Genomic DNA, 18,707 nt, shown 5'->3' with positions numbered 1-18,707 from the left:
GAAGTGAGGTCAGCTCGCTAAGTTATCCTGCAATATACTGCGGGAGTAATAACAAAAAGCTACCACCGAGGGTAAAAAAGTCCTCCTGCCGGATATAAATAGTGGAGTGCAGGCAGCAACAGATAGAAGCCATTAGGAAGCAGTTTGGATCTGAGGACGGACGTGGTCTGTGTGTGAATGTTCAATCTTCGTAGGTGACGATTCCGGAAGTCTGTTCCAGCTCGCAGAAGTCATCCGTTCGCCACCAGATGTCAACTTCAGCTCTGGAGGTCGGCCCGAGTTCGGTCGGCACCATGGCTGACTAATTACAGCGAGAACTTCTAGCAGGACCGGCCACAGTGCGGTTTTGGTCACAGGCACCGCCAGGGACTGACGCCCGAACTTCACGGCAACCTGGCCTCACGGCGCGTGGTCCGTCCATGACAGGACCTCGCGGACATCGCGACTGATGGCTTCCCAGCTGCCGGTGCAGCAGGCGTCGGCAGTTGATTTCACGGTGACGCAGCTCCGTGGGCATGCCATACTGGGGCACCGAGCGGCGACGAGTTCATCTCAACCAAAGGGCGTCCTGGCTTCAGCGGAGCACTGCTGGCCTGAGGCTCCCAAGTGCGATTAGCGGCGCACGTTGCGCGCATTGTCGGAGAGTCTACACAGCAGCAGTCAGGCGGAGGGATCCGCATGGCTGGGCGGCAACGACGGGGGAGAAATTGTAAAGAAAGTTCAATAAATAATTGTAAAACTCCACACCGTCTCAGTCTTTGGCACAGCCACTGTGTCTGCTGCTAACAAGCAGTGCAGAAGTTATAACAAGTGGTGTCAGGCGCACCCACGCCATGACTTTGATGAGCACTGTGCGGAGCAACCGAGAAACACTGAATAGGGTGAGTCCAGAAACTGCCTTCTCTCTATGTTTTCTGTGTAGCTAGACATGTCGAGGGTAACGTTAAGGGATGTGAGAGTGTCATTTCAAAGGCCTAGAAGTCCTATAGACATATCACAGTTTTGTGGGAATGATAGTCACATTAACTTAGTACCATCTAAATGCGTAGTGTGTGGATTAACAGGTCACTTTGCTCCTTGCGATAAATTTGTACCAAGCACTTGTGATGTGTGTGGCTTCTAAGGTCATGTAACGGGACAGTGTGGTAAGTCTAGATGGCTTGCCATTAGACATGCTAGGAGTTAACTTGCTTCTGGGTAATACAATTTTATTTTTGTGAGGCGAGGTATACCACACGGAAAATGCCAGAGACATGTGCAACCAGGACAAGTGACGCTGTAGTCGCGTTGACAGAGCAAGTTAAGAAACTGATTGAAGTAAAAAGTTGCAAAAGCAGCACATGCAGAGGATGGAGCAACAATTGTTGCAAAATACTCAATCAGGCTCGGGAAGCGATATTGTAGAATGCAAGGGTACTGTCTTTTCCGGTGTGGCAGATTGTTCAGCGGCTAATTTGATAGCTTCCTTCTCGGGTAAAACATCAGAGGATGTGAATGTTTTCATTGGTTACGTACGTAGTACAACTAGACTGTGTGGCTGGTCAGATGAAATGTGTTTGCAAATGGCGATGTTACGGTTAGTAGGTGACGCAAAGACTTATGTGGCATACCACGAAGGGTTAAAGGATACTACTATGTTCACAGAGTTGGCTGAGGGATTATTGCTAAGGTTAAGGAAACAAAACAGTGCCAGATTTTTTAGAGAAAAATTGGGGAGGATGATGCAAAAAATGGGTGAAACGGTAGAAGAATTTTCAGACAGAATTAGGAGAACGAATGGGTACACGTATGAGTTAACGCAAGATCCAAGTGCAAATGAAGTTCTATTGAAAGAAGCAGAGAATAGAGCTTTAGACGCATTTTTGCGAGGAGTCTCACCAGATTTTTGACGCCGGATACGGATGGAAAGTCCAAGTGACTTAGCAGCAGCATTGCGCGTAGTTACACATTTGGAGGAAGTGGATAGTGCCACTAGAAGTCACAATGACAAGAAAATTTTTTTGTCTTCCAAAGAGTGTTACCGTTGTGGGAAGCAAGGTCATTTTAAGGGACAATGTCGGGAACCACAGTGTTTCAGTTGTCAGAAAATAGGGCATAAGGCACGGCAGTGTAAAGCCAAGAAACGGGTTAATGATACAGCAGGTAAAAAACTGTTAAATGAAAAAGGGAGTGTTCCTGCCGTTGGGAAGCATTCCCAGTAAAAAGAGGTACTCAGAGAGTGCACGAAGAGGCGGATTGTAGTTTGATGGTTTGGATAAAAGATAAGTCTCGAGAGTTTTTGTGGGTACTGGAGCGCACGTATCAGTTGTCAGTGTGGACCTCGTGGGCAGGAAAGGATTGGAAGTTCCGAGATACAGACTGCGCGCAGTAGGTGATAAAAAATTAGATGCACTAGGGGCAGCACAGCTCATGTTTAAGATAGGGAACGTGTGGTTCCGGTAGCAAATGGAGGTGTTGTCAACTGTGGGACAGGGATTGTCAGCGATACTTGGGTTGGGCTTTATGATTAAACATCACATCAAAATTGACCTTTCGCAACATACGCTGGAACTCGGTGGGAACTTGTTCTCAATGGGTACAGCCGTTGCAAATGTTTCAGAGTTCAAGGTGCGCCGATAGCTAAGGTGATACCAACTAAACTGCATACAAGTGCATTAAAGGTGATTTCATATGACAAAGTACGAACAGGTACATGGAAGTTGATCTGGGTATCAGTGGATGTCGATGTGCCACAGCAGGGGTTATTCTTGGTAGAGCCACTACTGAGTAATGAGGTTTTCGACGAAAAGCATTGCTTTATTCGTAGGAGTGTATCATGGGTAACAGACATAAACGGGCAGTTTATGGTTCCGGTGAGTTTAGATAACTTCGGGCAGGATGATGTTGATCTGCCGAAGGGATTAGTAATAGCCACAGTAGAGTTAATGGATGAAGAAGACATCGATAGTTCGAGACTAGACTATGATGTAAAGCAAACCGTCAGCACGTCTGCACTTCGTGACAAGGTAAACCATTTGAGAGGAAATGATTGTTCGGGTATGGAAGCATTATTACAAAAGTATAAAACATTGTCTGAAGCACAGGGTACGTTACCTGCTACACCGATAACACAGCATCGTATTCCGACAGGGAATCACACTCCGGTGTATTCTAAGCCATACAGACTACCGAAACAATTACAACCAGTAGTAGAGCAATTAATAGAGCAACAACTGGAAGATGAGATAATCCAGCACAGTAATAGTCCTTGGTCTAGTAGTGTGGTCCTAGTTCCGAAGAAGACACTGGACGGGTCGAAAAAATTTCGCTTTTGTTGCGATTACAGACATTTGAATGAACGGACAGTGGCGGATGTATATCCCATTCCGAATATCACAGAAACGTTAGACAACCTAGCGCAGTGTAAATTTTTCTTCACTATGGATTTGAGAAGCGGTTATCACCAGATTGAAGTATTATAAAAGAATGCTGTTTGGACTAAAAAACACTCCAGCAACATTTAAGAGGTTGTTGGATGGAGTCCTTCATGGGTTGAAACCGAAAAAATGCATGGTGTATCTGGATGACATTATAGTTTTTTCAAGAGATATAGAGCAGCATGTGGAATGGTTAGAGGTGGTATTTAAAAGATTAGAGGCAGCATGGCTAACATTAAGTTTGGACAAATGCCATTTTGTGCAAGCGCAAGTAAATTATCCCGGGGAATGTTATCAGTCAGGATGGGGTACGAACAGATCCTTATCTCACTTCTGCAGTACGAGACTTTCTGGTTCCGCAAATGGTTAAACAACTGCAATCGTACATTGGTCTTGTGAGCTATTATAGAAAATTCATACAGGGGTTCGCAGAAATAGTGAGGCCACTTACTAAGTTGCTAAGAAAAGGTGTTACCTTCCAGTGGACGTCAGAATGCGAGAAAGCATTTCAAGAGTTTAAACGGATAGTGACATCAGATCCAGTATTGAAGTTTGCAGACTTTTCGAAAGAGTTTATACTACAATGTGATGCATTTAATCTTACTCATGGGGTTGTACTTGGTCAAGACATTGACGGCAAAGAATATAATATCCGATTGTGTTCGTGTCTCGTCAACTTAACAAGGCGGAACAAAATTACTCCATGGCAGAGAAGGAATTGTTAGCAGTAATATATACGGGATTTCGTACTTTCAATTTTATCTGTACGGTAGAAGTTTTGAGGTTGTGATGGATCATTCAGCGCTGAAATGGTTATTAGGTCTGAAAGACCCAGCGAGTAGGCTAGTGAGATGGGCGCTGAAACTCAGTGAGTTCGATTATGAGGTAATACACAAGCCAGGTGTGAAACATGCCAATGCTGACACATTGAGCAGGAAAGTGGCAGTATTACAAGTAACAGGGGTGACGGAAGAGGAATGGAAAAGGGCACAAGCCGTGGATAGTGATTGCCAATTGTTCAGAAAGCAACCGCAGTTCTTAGTACAGGACGGGTTACTTTGCAGGTCGACGAAATGCGGCCCGCGCGTTGTAGTACCAGCAGCATTAAGATCTGAAGTTTTTCAACAGGTGCATGACCATTTTCTTTCAGGACATGGTGGGAGAAGAGCCACGGATATGCGGATAGCGGAGAAGTTTTGGTGGAGAACATGACGTCAAGACGTGGACGAGTATGTCAGGAATTGTGTGCCATGCGCACAGCGTGCGGAGTTGTGCCATCAAAAGATTCAGCTTCAAAGATTACCAGAGGCAGACAGACATTTCCAACAAATCTGAATTGATGTATTAGGCCCATTTAATAGGAGTGCAGCAGGGAATAAGTGTGTGTTAACAGTGATTGACCACTTTTGTAGGTAATTAGACGTGGTCGCATTACCAGATCAGAAAGCAAGTACGGTGGCACAAGCTTTAGTTAATAATTGGCTACTCAGATATGGGATACCTCAGTCCTTAATATTGGATCAAGGTACTAATTTCACGTCTGATCTGATGAAGCAACTGTGTAAGTTACTGAAGGTAAAGAAACTACGGACTAGTCCATTCCATCCGCAAGCAAATGGACGAACAGAGTGAGTTCATCGCATGATCGCTAAGATGTTGAGTCACTACGTAAATTGTCAACACACTGACTGGGATGTCTACTTGTAATTTGTAACCAGTGCATGTAATAGTAAGGTACGTACGTCGACAGGATTGTCGCCGTACGAAGTGGTGTATGGGCGGAAGATGCCATCACCTTTTGACACGCTTTGTCCAAGGCTGAGAGCAGAGGGCGAGCATGTAAGGCAATTTGCGAAAACCATTATGGAACTATGGCAGAGAGTTGTACGAGCTAACACAAAAGCATTGGAACGACAAGAACGGATGGGAGGTACAATGAGGAAGTTACCACAGTACAGAGTAGGCCAATGGGTGCTACTAGATAATCCGTATGTTCGAAAAGAGAGAACCAAGAAGTTCACAAACAAGTTCCAGGGACTGTACCAGGTAGTGGAAATGACATCACCTGTCAGTATAAAATTACAATTGCCTACCAAGATAACGGTGGTTCACGTTAGTAGAGTTAAGCCGTTGCAGGGGTAGTAGATCCGTGTATATGTACTACTTCTTCTGGCAGATAGTGAAAAGAAGCGCCAGAAGCAGACAGTAAACTGGGTATTAAGTATAAGTTGCGTTCAAGGGATGTATAGTTAGCAGTAATTATCATGTGTGTATTATTTTTGTGCACGGACTAGGGTTATTTTATTGGTATTAAGGGGTAGTGATGGGAGTTTTTTCCTTCTCTCTCCATTCTGTAGGTGACGCAGGATGGGGTTCAAGTGGATAGTATGGGGCGTAGTCCGCAGGCAGCTGACACAAGCTGGCCAGGTACAGGATATGCCGTTGCGAAGTGGGGTGTTGTTCGGGAAACAAGCGGATGTGGTCCTCACGAGTCACGAATGGACGCTTCGACTGGCACTCAGCATCCTGCAGGCAAGGAACGAGATGCGGCAGCTACAGGAGGTGGTATCGAGTGTGGAAACACTTGCATCTAAGAACGGAATATTACGGGACATGCAAGAAGAGTACGAGGCTTTGGATAGGTCATGTAAGGAGATAAGGGAACAACTGCGCCAAGTCGTGAGCACGATTCTAGGGAGGAGAAAGAGAGTAAAGAGGGGGTTGGTTGAATGCAGGTGGGAAGTTACTGAAAACAATTTTTGGAACAGCAGATAGACGATATTGAAGGTTTGAACAATTCTTTAACAGTTATTCGCGACAGGGAGGAAAGCATAGGGAAGTTAGTGGATATACCACAACAGAGATACGGGGATTAGGTACAGAGTTGTTGAATGTGACGTGCGTGGTGTGTGGTATGACTACAGAGTTATGAGCATATATAGAACAAACACAGAAATGATTGAATACGGATCTGGAATAGGTACAAGCGCGATTGGATATATAAGGAAGCTGGAAATGGCTAAATTGCTGCAGGAACTGGTTAACAGCATTGGTGATGCATCAGTGAGGATGGATGAATGGCAAGAGGCAGTACATCACGCATTGCACGGGCAGGTGAGTGTGACGTTGATGTCACCAGAAAAATTCAGACGAGTCTGAAGCAGGCAGAGGGAGAGTTTCCGGAAGGGGTAGAGCACGTAGTGCCGTTAATTGAAGCGAGTTTGTCACTTTTTTATCGTATGTCTAGGATTAAGGATGTCTAGGATTAAGGTAACAACGGCTCTAGTTAAGATGTATATAGAGATTAGATTTACAGTAACTAGTGTGGGGAGACAGTATCACTGTTACACAGTGCATCCTTATCTGGTCAGATGGGAGCGCATGGGGAAGGGCATACAGTTCAGGACACAGGAGGTTTTATTAATTTCTGAGGAGGGGGATAGTCGTGCTACTGTGTCGAGTTTAGAGTTTAGTAGATGTCTAATGGAGTCAGTTTCCATTTTTCCATCACGGGTTGTTTTCACGGGCAAGAGGTCGTGTCAGATCCAGTTATTTAGGGCAGAAGCAGAAGCTTCAGAGTGTCGGAGAATAATAGTGAAGCCTACACCACATTTTCAGCAGGTTGGGAGATGATATCAGCCAAGTGTTATGACACTGGGAATTGGACAGCAACCATGGAGATGGAATTACGGGACAGTAGTTTGCTAATCAACAGGACAAATTGTGAAATAGTAGTGGATCGTTTCAGCTTCTCAGCGACAGTCACGGGAGTCACCAAGGTTACAGATACTCATCTGATGTTGTACTGGCCAGATGCGTCATTCAGCATCACTGCAGGAGAAAATTTGACGTATATTAACAACACCATGGATGCTACACTATTGCAAACGATAGATAAACTAGTAGATTCGGAGAAAGCTCAAATTTCAATGCAGCAATTATTAAGGCATGTGGAAGAGTACGGTACCAGGCGGAATCGTAGAATAGTGACCATTGGTATTTCAACCAGTACTATTACCGTGTTGATTGTACTTATTGGTGTGGTGTAATTCAGCGTGTTAATCCAAGACTGCTCCATGAGATTCCTGTAGAATGGATTACCAGTAGGGCATGAGTCAGGGCAACCTGGATGTGTATAGGGAAGAAGTAGAATATAGGATAGAACTAGAGTTAACGTATTGGGTAAATTTGGGGACGAATTTAATTTTTAGGAGGAGGCAGTGTTGCGACCACATGTAGTAAGTGTTGCTTCGCAGAGTGGAGAATGGCAAAACAGAGGCACGCCAGCGACCGAGGTGTTGCAAAGTAGGCAGGCACAGATAGCCTTGCTGACAGCAGCAGTCTATCAACAGACTGATACAAGGACGCACACAGACCGAGCGCCGAGTGAAGCCTGGAGAGTGCTGAGTAAGGGGAAGTGAGGCCAGCACGCTAAGTTACGCTGCAATATACTGTGGGAGTAATAACAAAAAGCTACCACCGAGGGTAAAAAACGTCCTCCTGCCGGATATAAATAGTGGAGCGCAGGCAGCAACAGACAGAAGCCATTAGGAAGCAGTACGGATCTGAGGACGGATGTGGTCCATGTCCGAATTTTCAATCTTCGTAGGTGATGATTCCGGAAGTCTGTTCCAGCTCACAGGAGTCATCTGTTCGCTGCCAGATGTCAACTTCAGCGCTGGAGGTCGGCCCGAGTTCTGTCGGCACCATGGCTGACTAACTACAGTGAGAACTTCCAGCAGGACCAGCCACAGCGCGGTCTTGGTCACAGGCACCGCCGGGGACTGACACCTGGACTTCACGGCAACCCGGCCCCACGGCGCGTGGTCCGTCCATGACGGGACCTCACGGACATCGCGACTGACTGGTTCCCAGCCGCCGGTGCAGCAGGCATTGGCAGCTGACCTCACAGCGACACAATTCTGTGGGCGTGCCGTACTGGGGCACTGAGTGACGACGAGTTCATCTCAACCACAGGGCATCCTGGCTTCAGCAGAGCACTGCTGGCCTGAGGCTCCCGAGTGCGATCAGCGGCGCACGTTGCGCGCATTGTCGGAGAGTCTACACAGCAGCAGCCAGGCGGAGGGATCCACAGGCCTGGGCAGCGACAACGGGGAAGAAATTGTAAAGAAAGTTCAATAAATAATTGTAAAACTCCACGCCGTCTCAGTCTTTGGTGCAGCCATTGTGTCTGCTGCTAACAAGTGGTGCAGAAGTTGTAAGAATATTTAGTTTCATGACTTGTTTCGGTCTTTTATCAAACTGTCATCAGACGATTTTTTACTCTGTACACAAGATTATTACATATTGGAAGTGGTTGAGGAATGAATAATGAGTCTGTAAAAAAGAGTATTACATATTGTAAGTGGTTGAGGAGTGAATACAATCTTAGAACTAAAATAACATAAAATAAATTGATGGCATTTCTTTTGTCACAGTAGGGGCTGTTGGCATGGAGCAGGTGGTTCTGGAGGCGTGTGGAACACTGCTGCCAATGAGTAGTGCTCAGTTAAATCTACATCTACATCTACATCCATACTTTACAAGCCACCTGACTGTGTGTGGCGGAGGGTACCTTGAGTACCTCTAGCGGTTCTCCCTGCTATTCCAGTCTCGTATTGTTCGTGGAAAGGATTGTCAGTATGCCTCTGTGTGGGCTCTAATCTCTCTGATTTTATGCTCATGGTCTCTTCGCGAGCTATACATAGGAGGGAGCAATATACTGCTTGACTCCTCGGTGGAGATATGTTCTCAAAACTTGAAAAAAAGCCCGTACCGAGCTACTGAGCGTCTCTCCTGCAGAGTCTTCCACCAGAGTTCATCTATCATCTCCATAACACTTTTGCGATTACTAAATGATCCTGTAACGAAGTGCGCTGCTCTCCATTGGATCTTCCATATCTCTTCTATCTACCCTATCTGGTACAGATCCCACACTACTGAGCAGTGTTCAAGCAGTGGGCGAACAAGCGTACTGTAACCTACTTCCTTTGTTTTCGGATTGCATTTCCTCAGGATTCTTCCAATGAATCTCAGTCTGGCACCTGCCTTACCGACGATAAACTTTATATGATCATTCCATTTTAAATCACTCCTAATGCGTACTCCCAGATAATTTATGGAATTAACTGCCTCCAGTTGCTGACCTGCTATATTGTAGCTAAATTGTAATTTATGTTTATTGTTATGTTATGTATGTGGGTAAAGTGTACTATGAAGGTGGTTTACACTGATCTCTTCCTCATTAACAATTGTAACTGTCTACGTTTCACTGAGAAATGTGTATGATCCTATCAACAACACATGAGGAAGGTTACACCCCTAAGTAGATGTGATTTATTGTATTCTGGTTGGGGGAAGGTGGTGATAGACTGATATAATGTAAACTTTCATTCATGCAAGGTTTGTAAGCCTCAACTGTATTTATTTGGTGATATGAACGTAGGCAAGTCCATGTTAATTGAGAAACTTACTTTGTGGCAACAGTTTGCTTGTAATCTCTCAGGTTTTCTCAGCAGAGTTGATAAATTGTGTGCATCTAGGTGCTCTGCTGAGTTGTTACTTCCATCTGTGCCCAATATTTTGATGACCGACCAGCTTTCTTCAGGTGCTACGAGTTTAGTGATTTTTTTGCATGTCATCCTCGGTCTCAATCTTAACCTCTTGACTGCGTCACCCATTCAGTTTCATGATCTTGAATACTCACTCCTTTGGAACACTGTTGGTAGCTGCTGTAATTCTTTGGCAATGCTCACCTTGTGTGAAAGTTGTCAAGCTCTGTGGATCAGAGTCTTTAGCACTGAATTTCTTTGTGGTTGATGGTACGTGGCATGTCTTACATGGAGCAGTCTATCAGGTCAGTTGAGGAGAGATGAAAGAGCATCAGTGACATGTTTGACTAAAACAATCAAGCAACTCCACTATTGCTAAGCACTGCCTTGAATGTAATCATGAAATAATGTCAGAAAACATAATGAACTGGGACGGCAGTTTCGATTTAAATAACTCTTGTTGCGGCACTCATTTTATTAAAGTATTGCTGGCCACCACATCCACCAGAAGTGAAAAACGCTGAGAGAATTTGTGTTTCATGGAATATCAGTGGGTGTGAGCTCTGAAAAACGAAAGGGCATCAAATGGCATAGTGGGTGTCAGCAGTCTTAACTCAACTATAAATAGCAGCACGAGACCAACCATAGTTCATAGCCTGATTGGAGTCCAGGCAATGAACACACACAACAGCAAAACTTGCAGCACCTGTAGAAGATGAGTGGGTCAGTTGTCAAAATAATGTACGTTGGAAACAACAATTCAGCAGACTACTTGGAAAAGTCACATTAATTTATATGTATGCCATATTGTAGTGAATTTAGTTTTGGAGGTCATGTTAGTCAGATATGCAAGGTTATCTTGTTTGATGAGTTGACCAGAACAAATGGAGACAGAATTCGTAATTACTGAAATGTAGTTAGGGCCATTACCATGAATCTAAAGAGCAAACCCAGTTGAAATATTGTAGATTGTGGGCTTGTCACACAAGATATATACAGGCAATGAAGGCGTAGCCCATGGAGATGACAGTGGCCATGTGTGTACGAGTTGTGATTGTGTGCAAGCTGTCTACTTCTGATGAAGGACTTCTCCAAAAGCTGAATATTTTTAGCATTCTTTTTTGTTGTGGTTGTCTTATTCAAAGCCCCCTTTATCCTTTCCATATTGTTGTTTTAGTTTCAGACATTCATAACTTTTTTAATGCTCTTTTCTTCTTTTAAAAGATACAAGGCTCTACAAGACCAAGAAAAGCAACGTATTGTGCCAAAGGCTGAAGAAAAAGGCTCATCAGATGAATTACAGAAGGAAGTTCCAAAAATTAATGAGCCTAAAAAGAAGGAAGAACCATTTTATAATGGCTTACCAGGTGCCGTATGTTTTTCTGTCCATCCATCCCTTACCTTTCATGACCTTGAAAATGTTTTATTTATGCTATATTTACATTTAATTATTAACAGTAAAACTGGTTGGAAATTCCTTCTTGGAATATATATAATTTAAGGAGTAAAGGGAACAACTTACTGAAGAGCTCATAAGCACATAAACAGGACTGTATAACTATATTGTCACAGCTGACTACATTGTGCTTGATTTCAGTGCAAGAAACAATGTATTCACATGGTACAGTGTGTAGCCATGATGGTGTATGTGAACTACGAGGGTTGACTGAAAAGTAATGCTTCCACCTTCGTAACTCTTCAACAGTTGGCAACATTGGTATGCGGCTGGTACTGGCTTGTTCCATAGCCTCTTCTCTACAGCTCCAGTTGACGAGAGGCCTTAGCACTGAATGGCTGCGTTGTTACAGAGTAAAGTATGGAAACCTGCGCAGATGGTCGATCAGTACGATTTAAGCAACGAGCAGCCATTGAATTCTTGACATCAGAAGGTGTCACCCCAAAGGAGATTCATCAGAGACTGAAAGCAGTTTATGGTGATTGTGTTGATGTGAGTAGTACTGTGCATCGTAGGGTGAGTAAGTCTAAAGATGTTGGGGGGGACATCTGACCTGCATGACAAACAAAGAGATAGACGTCCTGTGACAGCAACCACAGAGTTTCACAAGCAAAATGTTGACAGATTGATTCAGGATGATCGTCGTATCACTCAGAGAGAAATTGAAAGCACAATCGGCATTTCACAAGGACGTGTGGATCACATTATTGCTTTGCTTGGCTATCGGAAGATCTGTGCACGATGGGTACACCGGATGCTGACTCCTGAAGTGAAAGTGCACAGGCTTGAAATTTGCCAGGAACTCCTCTCGTGTTACGAGAATGAAGATGCCCAGTACTCACATCAATAAAATCACCATAAACTGCTTTCATTCTCTGATGAATCTCCTTTGGGGTGACACCTTCTGCTGTCAAGAATTCAATGACTGCACATTGCTTAAATCACATTGACCGACCGTACGCACAGGGTTCCATACATTACACTGTAATAACACAACCGTTCAATGCTAAGGCTTCCCACCAACTGGAGCTGTAGAGAAAAGGCTATGGAACAAGCCAGTACCTGCCACATACATATGCTGCCAAATGTTGAAGAAGTACGAAGGTGGAGGCGTTACTTTTCAGTCAGCCCTCGTATATACCACTGAGGCTGAAAACATTCTCAGTTTTGTTTACATTCCTGTTGGTGCCTCAGCTCTCTAGTGAGTTGTTACATATACTCCTTAAATTTATATGAACTGTTATGCTGTCATCTTTAACTTGTCTCTGACCAAGTGTGTCCTTAGTCAAAACAGAATTATTTTTTTCTCTCTCATAGTGATTGTCTTACACTCAGATGTTACCCAAAGCCCGTAGTTTTACGGTTAATAAGATATTTAATTAGTAAATGTCTTGCAGATGAACAAACAGGTGCTTAATTAAATACGTAATTAAACTGCTGATGCTGATTATCAACTAATAGTTGTGAAAGTCACCCCAGTCTCAATTGAAACCAATCTCTCACATGTACCTGTCAGTAATACATAATCTCTCTATTCGAGTGCTGATAATATGACACATCACACAATACTGCAGAAGTAAGTCCATAAACATTTTATGAAGAATTCTGTGAAGCTATCCGTGAAGAAAAATTGAAATATTCTTTATAAACTGAAAATAGTGATGCAAATAGCCATCTGTGTAACCAAACTTAAACATGTTAAGTTCCACTAATCACTTATTAACTGTGGAAATAACAGCTTGTGCGTCATCATAGTGATGACCATTTAAGGCACTTTTTAATCAAAAATATATGAGATGCTGTCAGTAAATAATGCAGTAAACAATGCAATATATTTTTTTTTCTCAGGCAATTTTAGTTTAACGACTTTCGATAGGGGGCAGCACCGTACACAGCCTTCACGAATGGCCTCTGTAACGGAGGTACATTCCGAGCAGAGAGCTGCCAGAAGGCAGAAAACCAGAGCATCTCAGATGCTCATAGGCGCTTGCAGAACGTCTCTGCAGACATGGCAGTGAACAAACGCACATTGAGTCGTCGGGTGAGATGTCTTTCATCATTGCAACAAGGTTGCACAAACCTGTCCGATCTTTTGTATGCTGGCTGGCTGCGCAAAGTGACTCCTGCTGTGTCGGAATGTGCAAACAGTGTCATTTGAGGTGACTGACGGATCGCAGTCAAACACCTTGCTGCTCAACGGGACATCTCTGTCGGTTGTGCGATGCATTCGTCCACCATTTGGGGTATTTAGTGGTGTCTGCCCGTTTCGCTCCTCACCACCTAACAGAAGACCATAAAGAGCAATAAAAGACTATATGTGTGGAGTTACTTGCATGCTACAAGGCTGATCGTGACAAGTTTTTGTCAAACATCGTCACAGGTAGTGAAACCTGGGTTCATAACTTGAAACCAGAAATGAAATGGAAATCTATGGAGTGCCGCCATGAAGTCTCACCTCAAAAGAAAAACTTGAAGTTTATTGTGCTACTCTCAGGAAATTGAAGAACTGACTTCAGCGGGGTCTTGTGGGACTCTGGAAGAGTTATTGTGTTTGATGTCCTCCCTAATGGTGCAACGATCATATCTGAAGTGTATTGTACTACTCTCAGGAAATTGAAGAAATGACTCGAGCGTGTTTGTCGCCACAAAAATGCAAATGAACTTCCCTTTCTCTGTGACGATGCAGGGCCTCGCACAAGTCTGCACCTGTGAGGGGAGCTCACAAAACCTCATCGGACTGTTCTTCCTCATCCTCCCTACAGCCCGGATCTCGCACCTTCCATCTGTTTAGCCCAATGAAGGATGCACTGTGCAGGAAGCGGTACATGTGTGATGAGAAGTTATTGACAAAACAGGATATCGGGTACTTATTGAACGCGCACTCATAATAATCTTATATTGTATTGTTACAGCAGAGAAGCACCGTAACAAACGTGTATGAAAATCACCGTGTGTAGAATTTTGCAGTTTGTGGGGGGTCTTGGTACTCAGTTGAGCTGGGAACATGGGATAAATAGTTTTTGGTTTAGGCTGTACCAGCAGCTATTTGTATAGTCATTTGAACATGTCATACTGTAGCTAAATTACAGTATATTAAGCAAGTTTTGAATGACAAACCAGAGTTGACACCCAGGAAAAGTGTGGGAATCAATTATTTAAAGGCTTAACTGTAAACAGTACAGGATTAAAAATCCATTTCACAATTATATTTATTGGAGTAAATCTATCCTTCTTCCCTCAACATTTTCATCATTTAATAGAAATAATTTTATTGTATTTATTGTCTTTGTATATTTTTTAGAATTGATTTTTTATATTATAACAGACTAGTAATGTAAGTGGCTTACGAAATATTAAATTAAATTCGTTAATGTATGAGGCTAATCCAGAAAGTAAGGTTACAAGAATTTTTTGAACTAAAAAAAAAAAAAAAAATAATAATAATAATAATTTTAATAAAATTTACATGCATTGTAGTATAGGTCTTATGTTACTTTTCCACATAATCACCATTTACCTCAATACATTTTGTCATACATGGGATGAGTTTTTTCATTCCTGTGTGATAGGCATCTCCTGCCACCTTTTTCAACCAGTTCTTCATTTCGATTTTCACCTCGTCATCGCCGGAAAAGTGTTTTCCATGAAGGTGTTCCTTCAATTTAGTGAACAGATGATAGCCACCAGGTGCAAGATTGTGGATGTGAGAGTGGTGGCTTAAAACATTCCAACCAAAAGAAGTCGGAAACTCTTGCGTTGTATGAGCGATATACGGATTCGCATTGTCATGAAGAAGACAGACTCCTGCTGTCAGCATCCTGCAACATTTGTTTTGTATGGCTGTGTGAAGTTTCTTTGTGACCTAACAGTATCTTGCAGCGTTTATTGTTTCACCTCAAATCAATGAGCAGAACCCCTTTTCTGTCCTAAAACACTATCACCATGATTTTCCTCACTGTTTACTGATTTTTGAATTTTTTGGCTGAGGGAGAATGAGTATGGCGTAACTGCATTGATTGTCGTTTGCTCTCTGGAGTATGATGATAAGCCAAAGTTCCATCTCCTGTTATTATAGAGTTGAGAAAAGCCTCACCTTTATTCTCAAAACAATCAAGTAATTCGCGAGCGGCACTGACTCTTATTTGTTTTGTGTGCTTCAGTAAGCATCTTGGACACCCATCGCACACACAACTAGCGATAATTTAGTTGATTAGTTATAATTTCATGAGCAACAGTTTGTGAAATGTTTGGACGAACTGCATGCAGGTCATCAGATGTCGAACGGTGATCAGAGAGATGATGATCTTCAATTTTCTGCACCACATCGTCATTCACAACAGATGGCTTTCCATTTCTGTCATTGTGACTTTCAATCCTTCCAAAATTGAAATTCTGTATCCATTTTGTCACAAGCTGCATTGACATTATGTCCTCGCCATAAACTGAAACAATTTCATGATGCATCGCAGCAGCGTTCATGCCCGTAGCATTTAGGTAGCAAATTACAGCATGCACTTCACATCTGATGGGAGCCGGAGTGAGAATGCTCATTTCTAACAGTCACCACAACACTAATTGATGAGCTATTGATTGTTGGGAATGCTTGAATCTTCCTCTGGCTTCCCACTACATGGCAGTGGTGCCAACTTCCCCCATGGACATTCAGTGCTGTAGCTACATGCCTTGTAACCTTAGTTTCCAGATAACCCTCATAGATTAAATTTGTTACACCTTTTGTATTGGATGCAAATCCTGTATGGAGTCCTTGGTATGTTCCCTCATGAACTACATCTTGTCGTCATTGGATTATTGTTAGTAGTGTTATTCCAAATCCAGTGATGAATTGGTTGATGGTGAGTAGATGAAATTGTTCCTTCTGCAAAAGATTTCAATTGGACTGAAATTAACACACAGCTAATGGCACTGTTTGTATGTGCACTGTTCAGATTTTACATGCAAAAAAAGTAAAAACAGTCGCCCTTAAATAATTTCAGACCGGAGCAAGACTAATGGCACACATTTAGTCCTCCAGTATATTGGACCTTGGTTTAAGATAAGTTTTAACTGTTGGAAAAAAAAATTGTGTTGTTTGGATTTTAAGTGGAGGGGAAAAAAAATTGTCAGGGAGATTTTTGGTGAACGCCACTTCTATACTGAGAGTTTGTACGAATTGGTTCAAACTATGCACAAGGGTAGATAAATGGATAAAGTCAAAACAAAATTTTTTTAACCAATAATATTTCTCCATTGTCGAATAGGGTGGTTTAAAGTTGATCTAAATGTAACACTTGCACTTGCAAAAAACACTTTTGCACACCATTTCTGTGTTTCAGACTTGTGCAAATCGGTCCAAATTTTGTAAGAAGGTAGACAGACTGACTCTCTTTGGAATTCTGAAGGTAGCAAGGGAGCGAAAGGCTATTTACAGCTTGTACTGAAACCGGACAGCAGTTACAAGAGTTGAGGGGCATGAAAGGGAAGCACTGGTAGAGAAGGATTCAGAGAGGATCGTAGCCTGTCCCTGATGTTATTCTATCTGTGCACTGAACAAACAGTAAAGGAAACCAAAGAAAAATTTGCAGTAGGAATTAAAGTTCAGGGAATGATAACATTGTAAGTCTGTCAGAGACAACAATGGACTTGAAAGAGGAGTCGAACAGAATGGACATTGCCTTGAAAGGAGGATAGAAGATAATATCAACAAAAACTGAAAAAGGATAATGGAATGGAATGAAATTAAGTGAGGTAATGCTAAGGGAATTAGATGAGGAAACGAGACACTTAAAGTAGTAGATGAGTTTCACTATTTGGGCAGTAAAATAACTGATGATGGTTGAAGTAGGGAGGACATAGAATGTAGACTGGCAATGGCAAGAAAGCAGATATGAAGAAGAGAAATTTGTTAAAATAGAGTATAGATTTAAGTGTTAGGAAGCCTTTTCTGAAAGTATTTGGTGTGTTGCCATGTATGGAAGTGAAACATGGGCAATAAACAGTTTAGACAAAAAGAGAATACAAGCGTTTGAAATGTGGTGCTGCCAAAGAATGTTGAAGAGTAGATGGATATATCGTGTAACTAATGAGGAGGTTCTGAAAAGAATTTTGGGGACAAGAAATTTGTGGCACAATTTGACCAAAAGAAGGGATCACTTGATAGAACACATTTTGAGACATCAGGGAATCATGAATTTAGTATTGGAGGGAAGTGTGTGGGTTAAAAATCATAGCGGTAGATCAATACATGAACACAGTAAGCAGATTCACTGGGATGTAGGTTGAAGTAGTTATTTGGAGATGAAGAGGCTCGCACAGGATTGAGTAGTATGAAGAGCTGCATCGAGCCAGTCTTAGGACTGAAGACCACAACAGCAGCCAATGGATATACATAATTGATGGTCATCCTGTTGTTTTTGAAAGCTTTATCTGTTGCCATGATATAAGAAATGTGGTATGAAAGAAAATAAAAAAAATTGTACCAGATCAGTTGTCGCTAGAGTCAATTGCCAAGCTATGTCAAAGTTATGGTAGAATAAAAGTTGGAACCAGAATGAAAAATGCTTCTGTCATAGGATCCAAAAAAGGTGAATATGTTCTGGGCAGAGTTAGAGATGTAGAGAAGGGAACTGGCTTTCCGGTTTATTTGGCCACTTCGAAAACATTTGAATCAAAACATCTTGACAAAGTTGCACCATTTATGAGTTAATCCTGGTACCCCAGTGCAGTGAGATTTCTTATCTGCAAGATGTTGGCACACCTGTGACTTGCAATTTACAGACTAAAGTCCCTGATCCTGTGTCCAAAATCCAGAAGATTCACCAGCCTTAGAAAACAAAATATATAATGTGTGGCTGAAGAGCATATATGAAATATCTAAAAACCTTTTTCTGGGAGGGGACACTAAAACATTTTTTGTGATTTCTGAATGGTGGTACATTCTTTTCCTAAGGGGACCATTTCTTCCCCAAACCCACCCCTTGTTACTTGTATGGTGAGGGGTGTAAGAACAAATAGACACAGATTAATGTGCTGCTAGAGAGTGGGTTAGGTTGGGGTTGATTTGGGGGAAGAGACCAAACAGTAAGGTCATCAGTCTCATCGGATAAGGAAAAGATGAGGAAGGGAGTAGGCAGTGCCCTGTCAAAGGAACCATCCTGGCATTTGCCTAAAGCGATTTAAGGAAATCATGGAAAACCTAAATGAGGATGGCTGGACGCGGAATTGGACCATTGTCCTCCCAAATGCGGGTCCAGTGTGCTAACCACTGTGCCACCTCGCTCGGTAGAG

At 42.6% G+C, this 18,707-nt stretch overlaps 1 protein-coding gene across 1 annotated transcript in view; it reads left to right on the top strand.

The window, feature by feature from the left end:
- The window catches only part of LOC124757567 (ubiquitin carboxyl-terminal hydrolase 8-like), a gene marked incomplete at both ends in the record, with an annotated part of 115,452 nt that overhangs the window by 38,740 nt on the left and 58,005 nt on the right, over positions 1-18,707 (top strand). Inside the window, one exon of the mRNA XM_047249068.1 lies at positions 11,192-11,334. Within this exon, the coding sequence (XP_047105024.1) occupies positions 11,192-11,334 (143 nt within the window). The remainder of the gene's footprint in view (positions 1-11,191; positions 11,335-18,707) is intronic.

The sequence above is a fragment of the Schistocerca piceifrons genome, unplaced genomic scaffold (assembly GCF_021461385.2).
Source record: "Schistocerca piceifrons isolate TAMUIC-IGC-003096 unplaced genomic scaffold, iqSchPice1.1 HiC_scaffold_551, whole genome shotgun sequence".
Taxonomy (NCBI): domain Eukaryota; kingdom Metazoa; phylum Arthropoda; class Insecta; order Orthoptera; family Acrididae; genus Schistocerca; species Schistocerca piceifrons.
The sequence above is the reverse complement of the archived record's forward strand: the minus strand, read 5'-3'. Positions and strand labels throughout refer to the sequence as shown.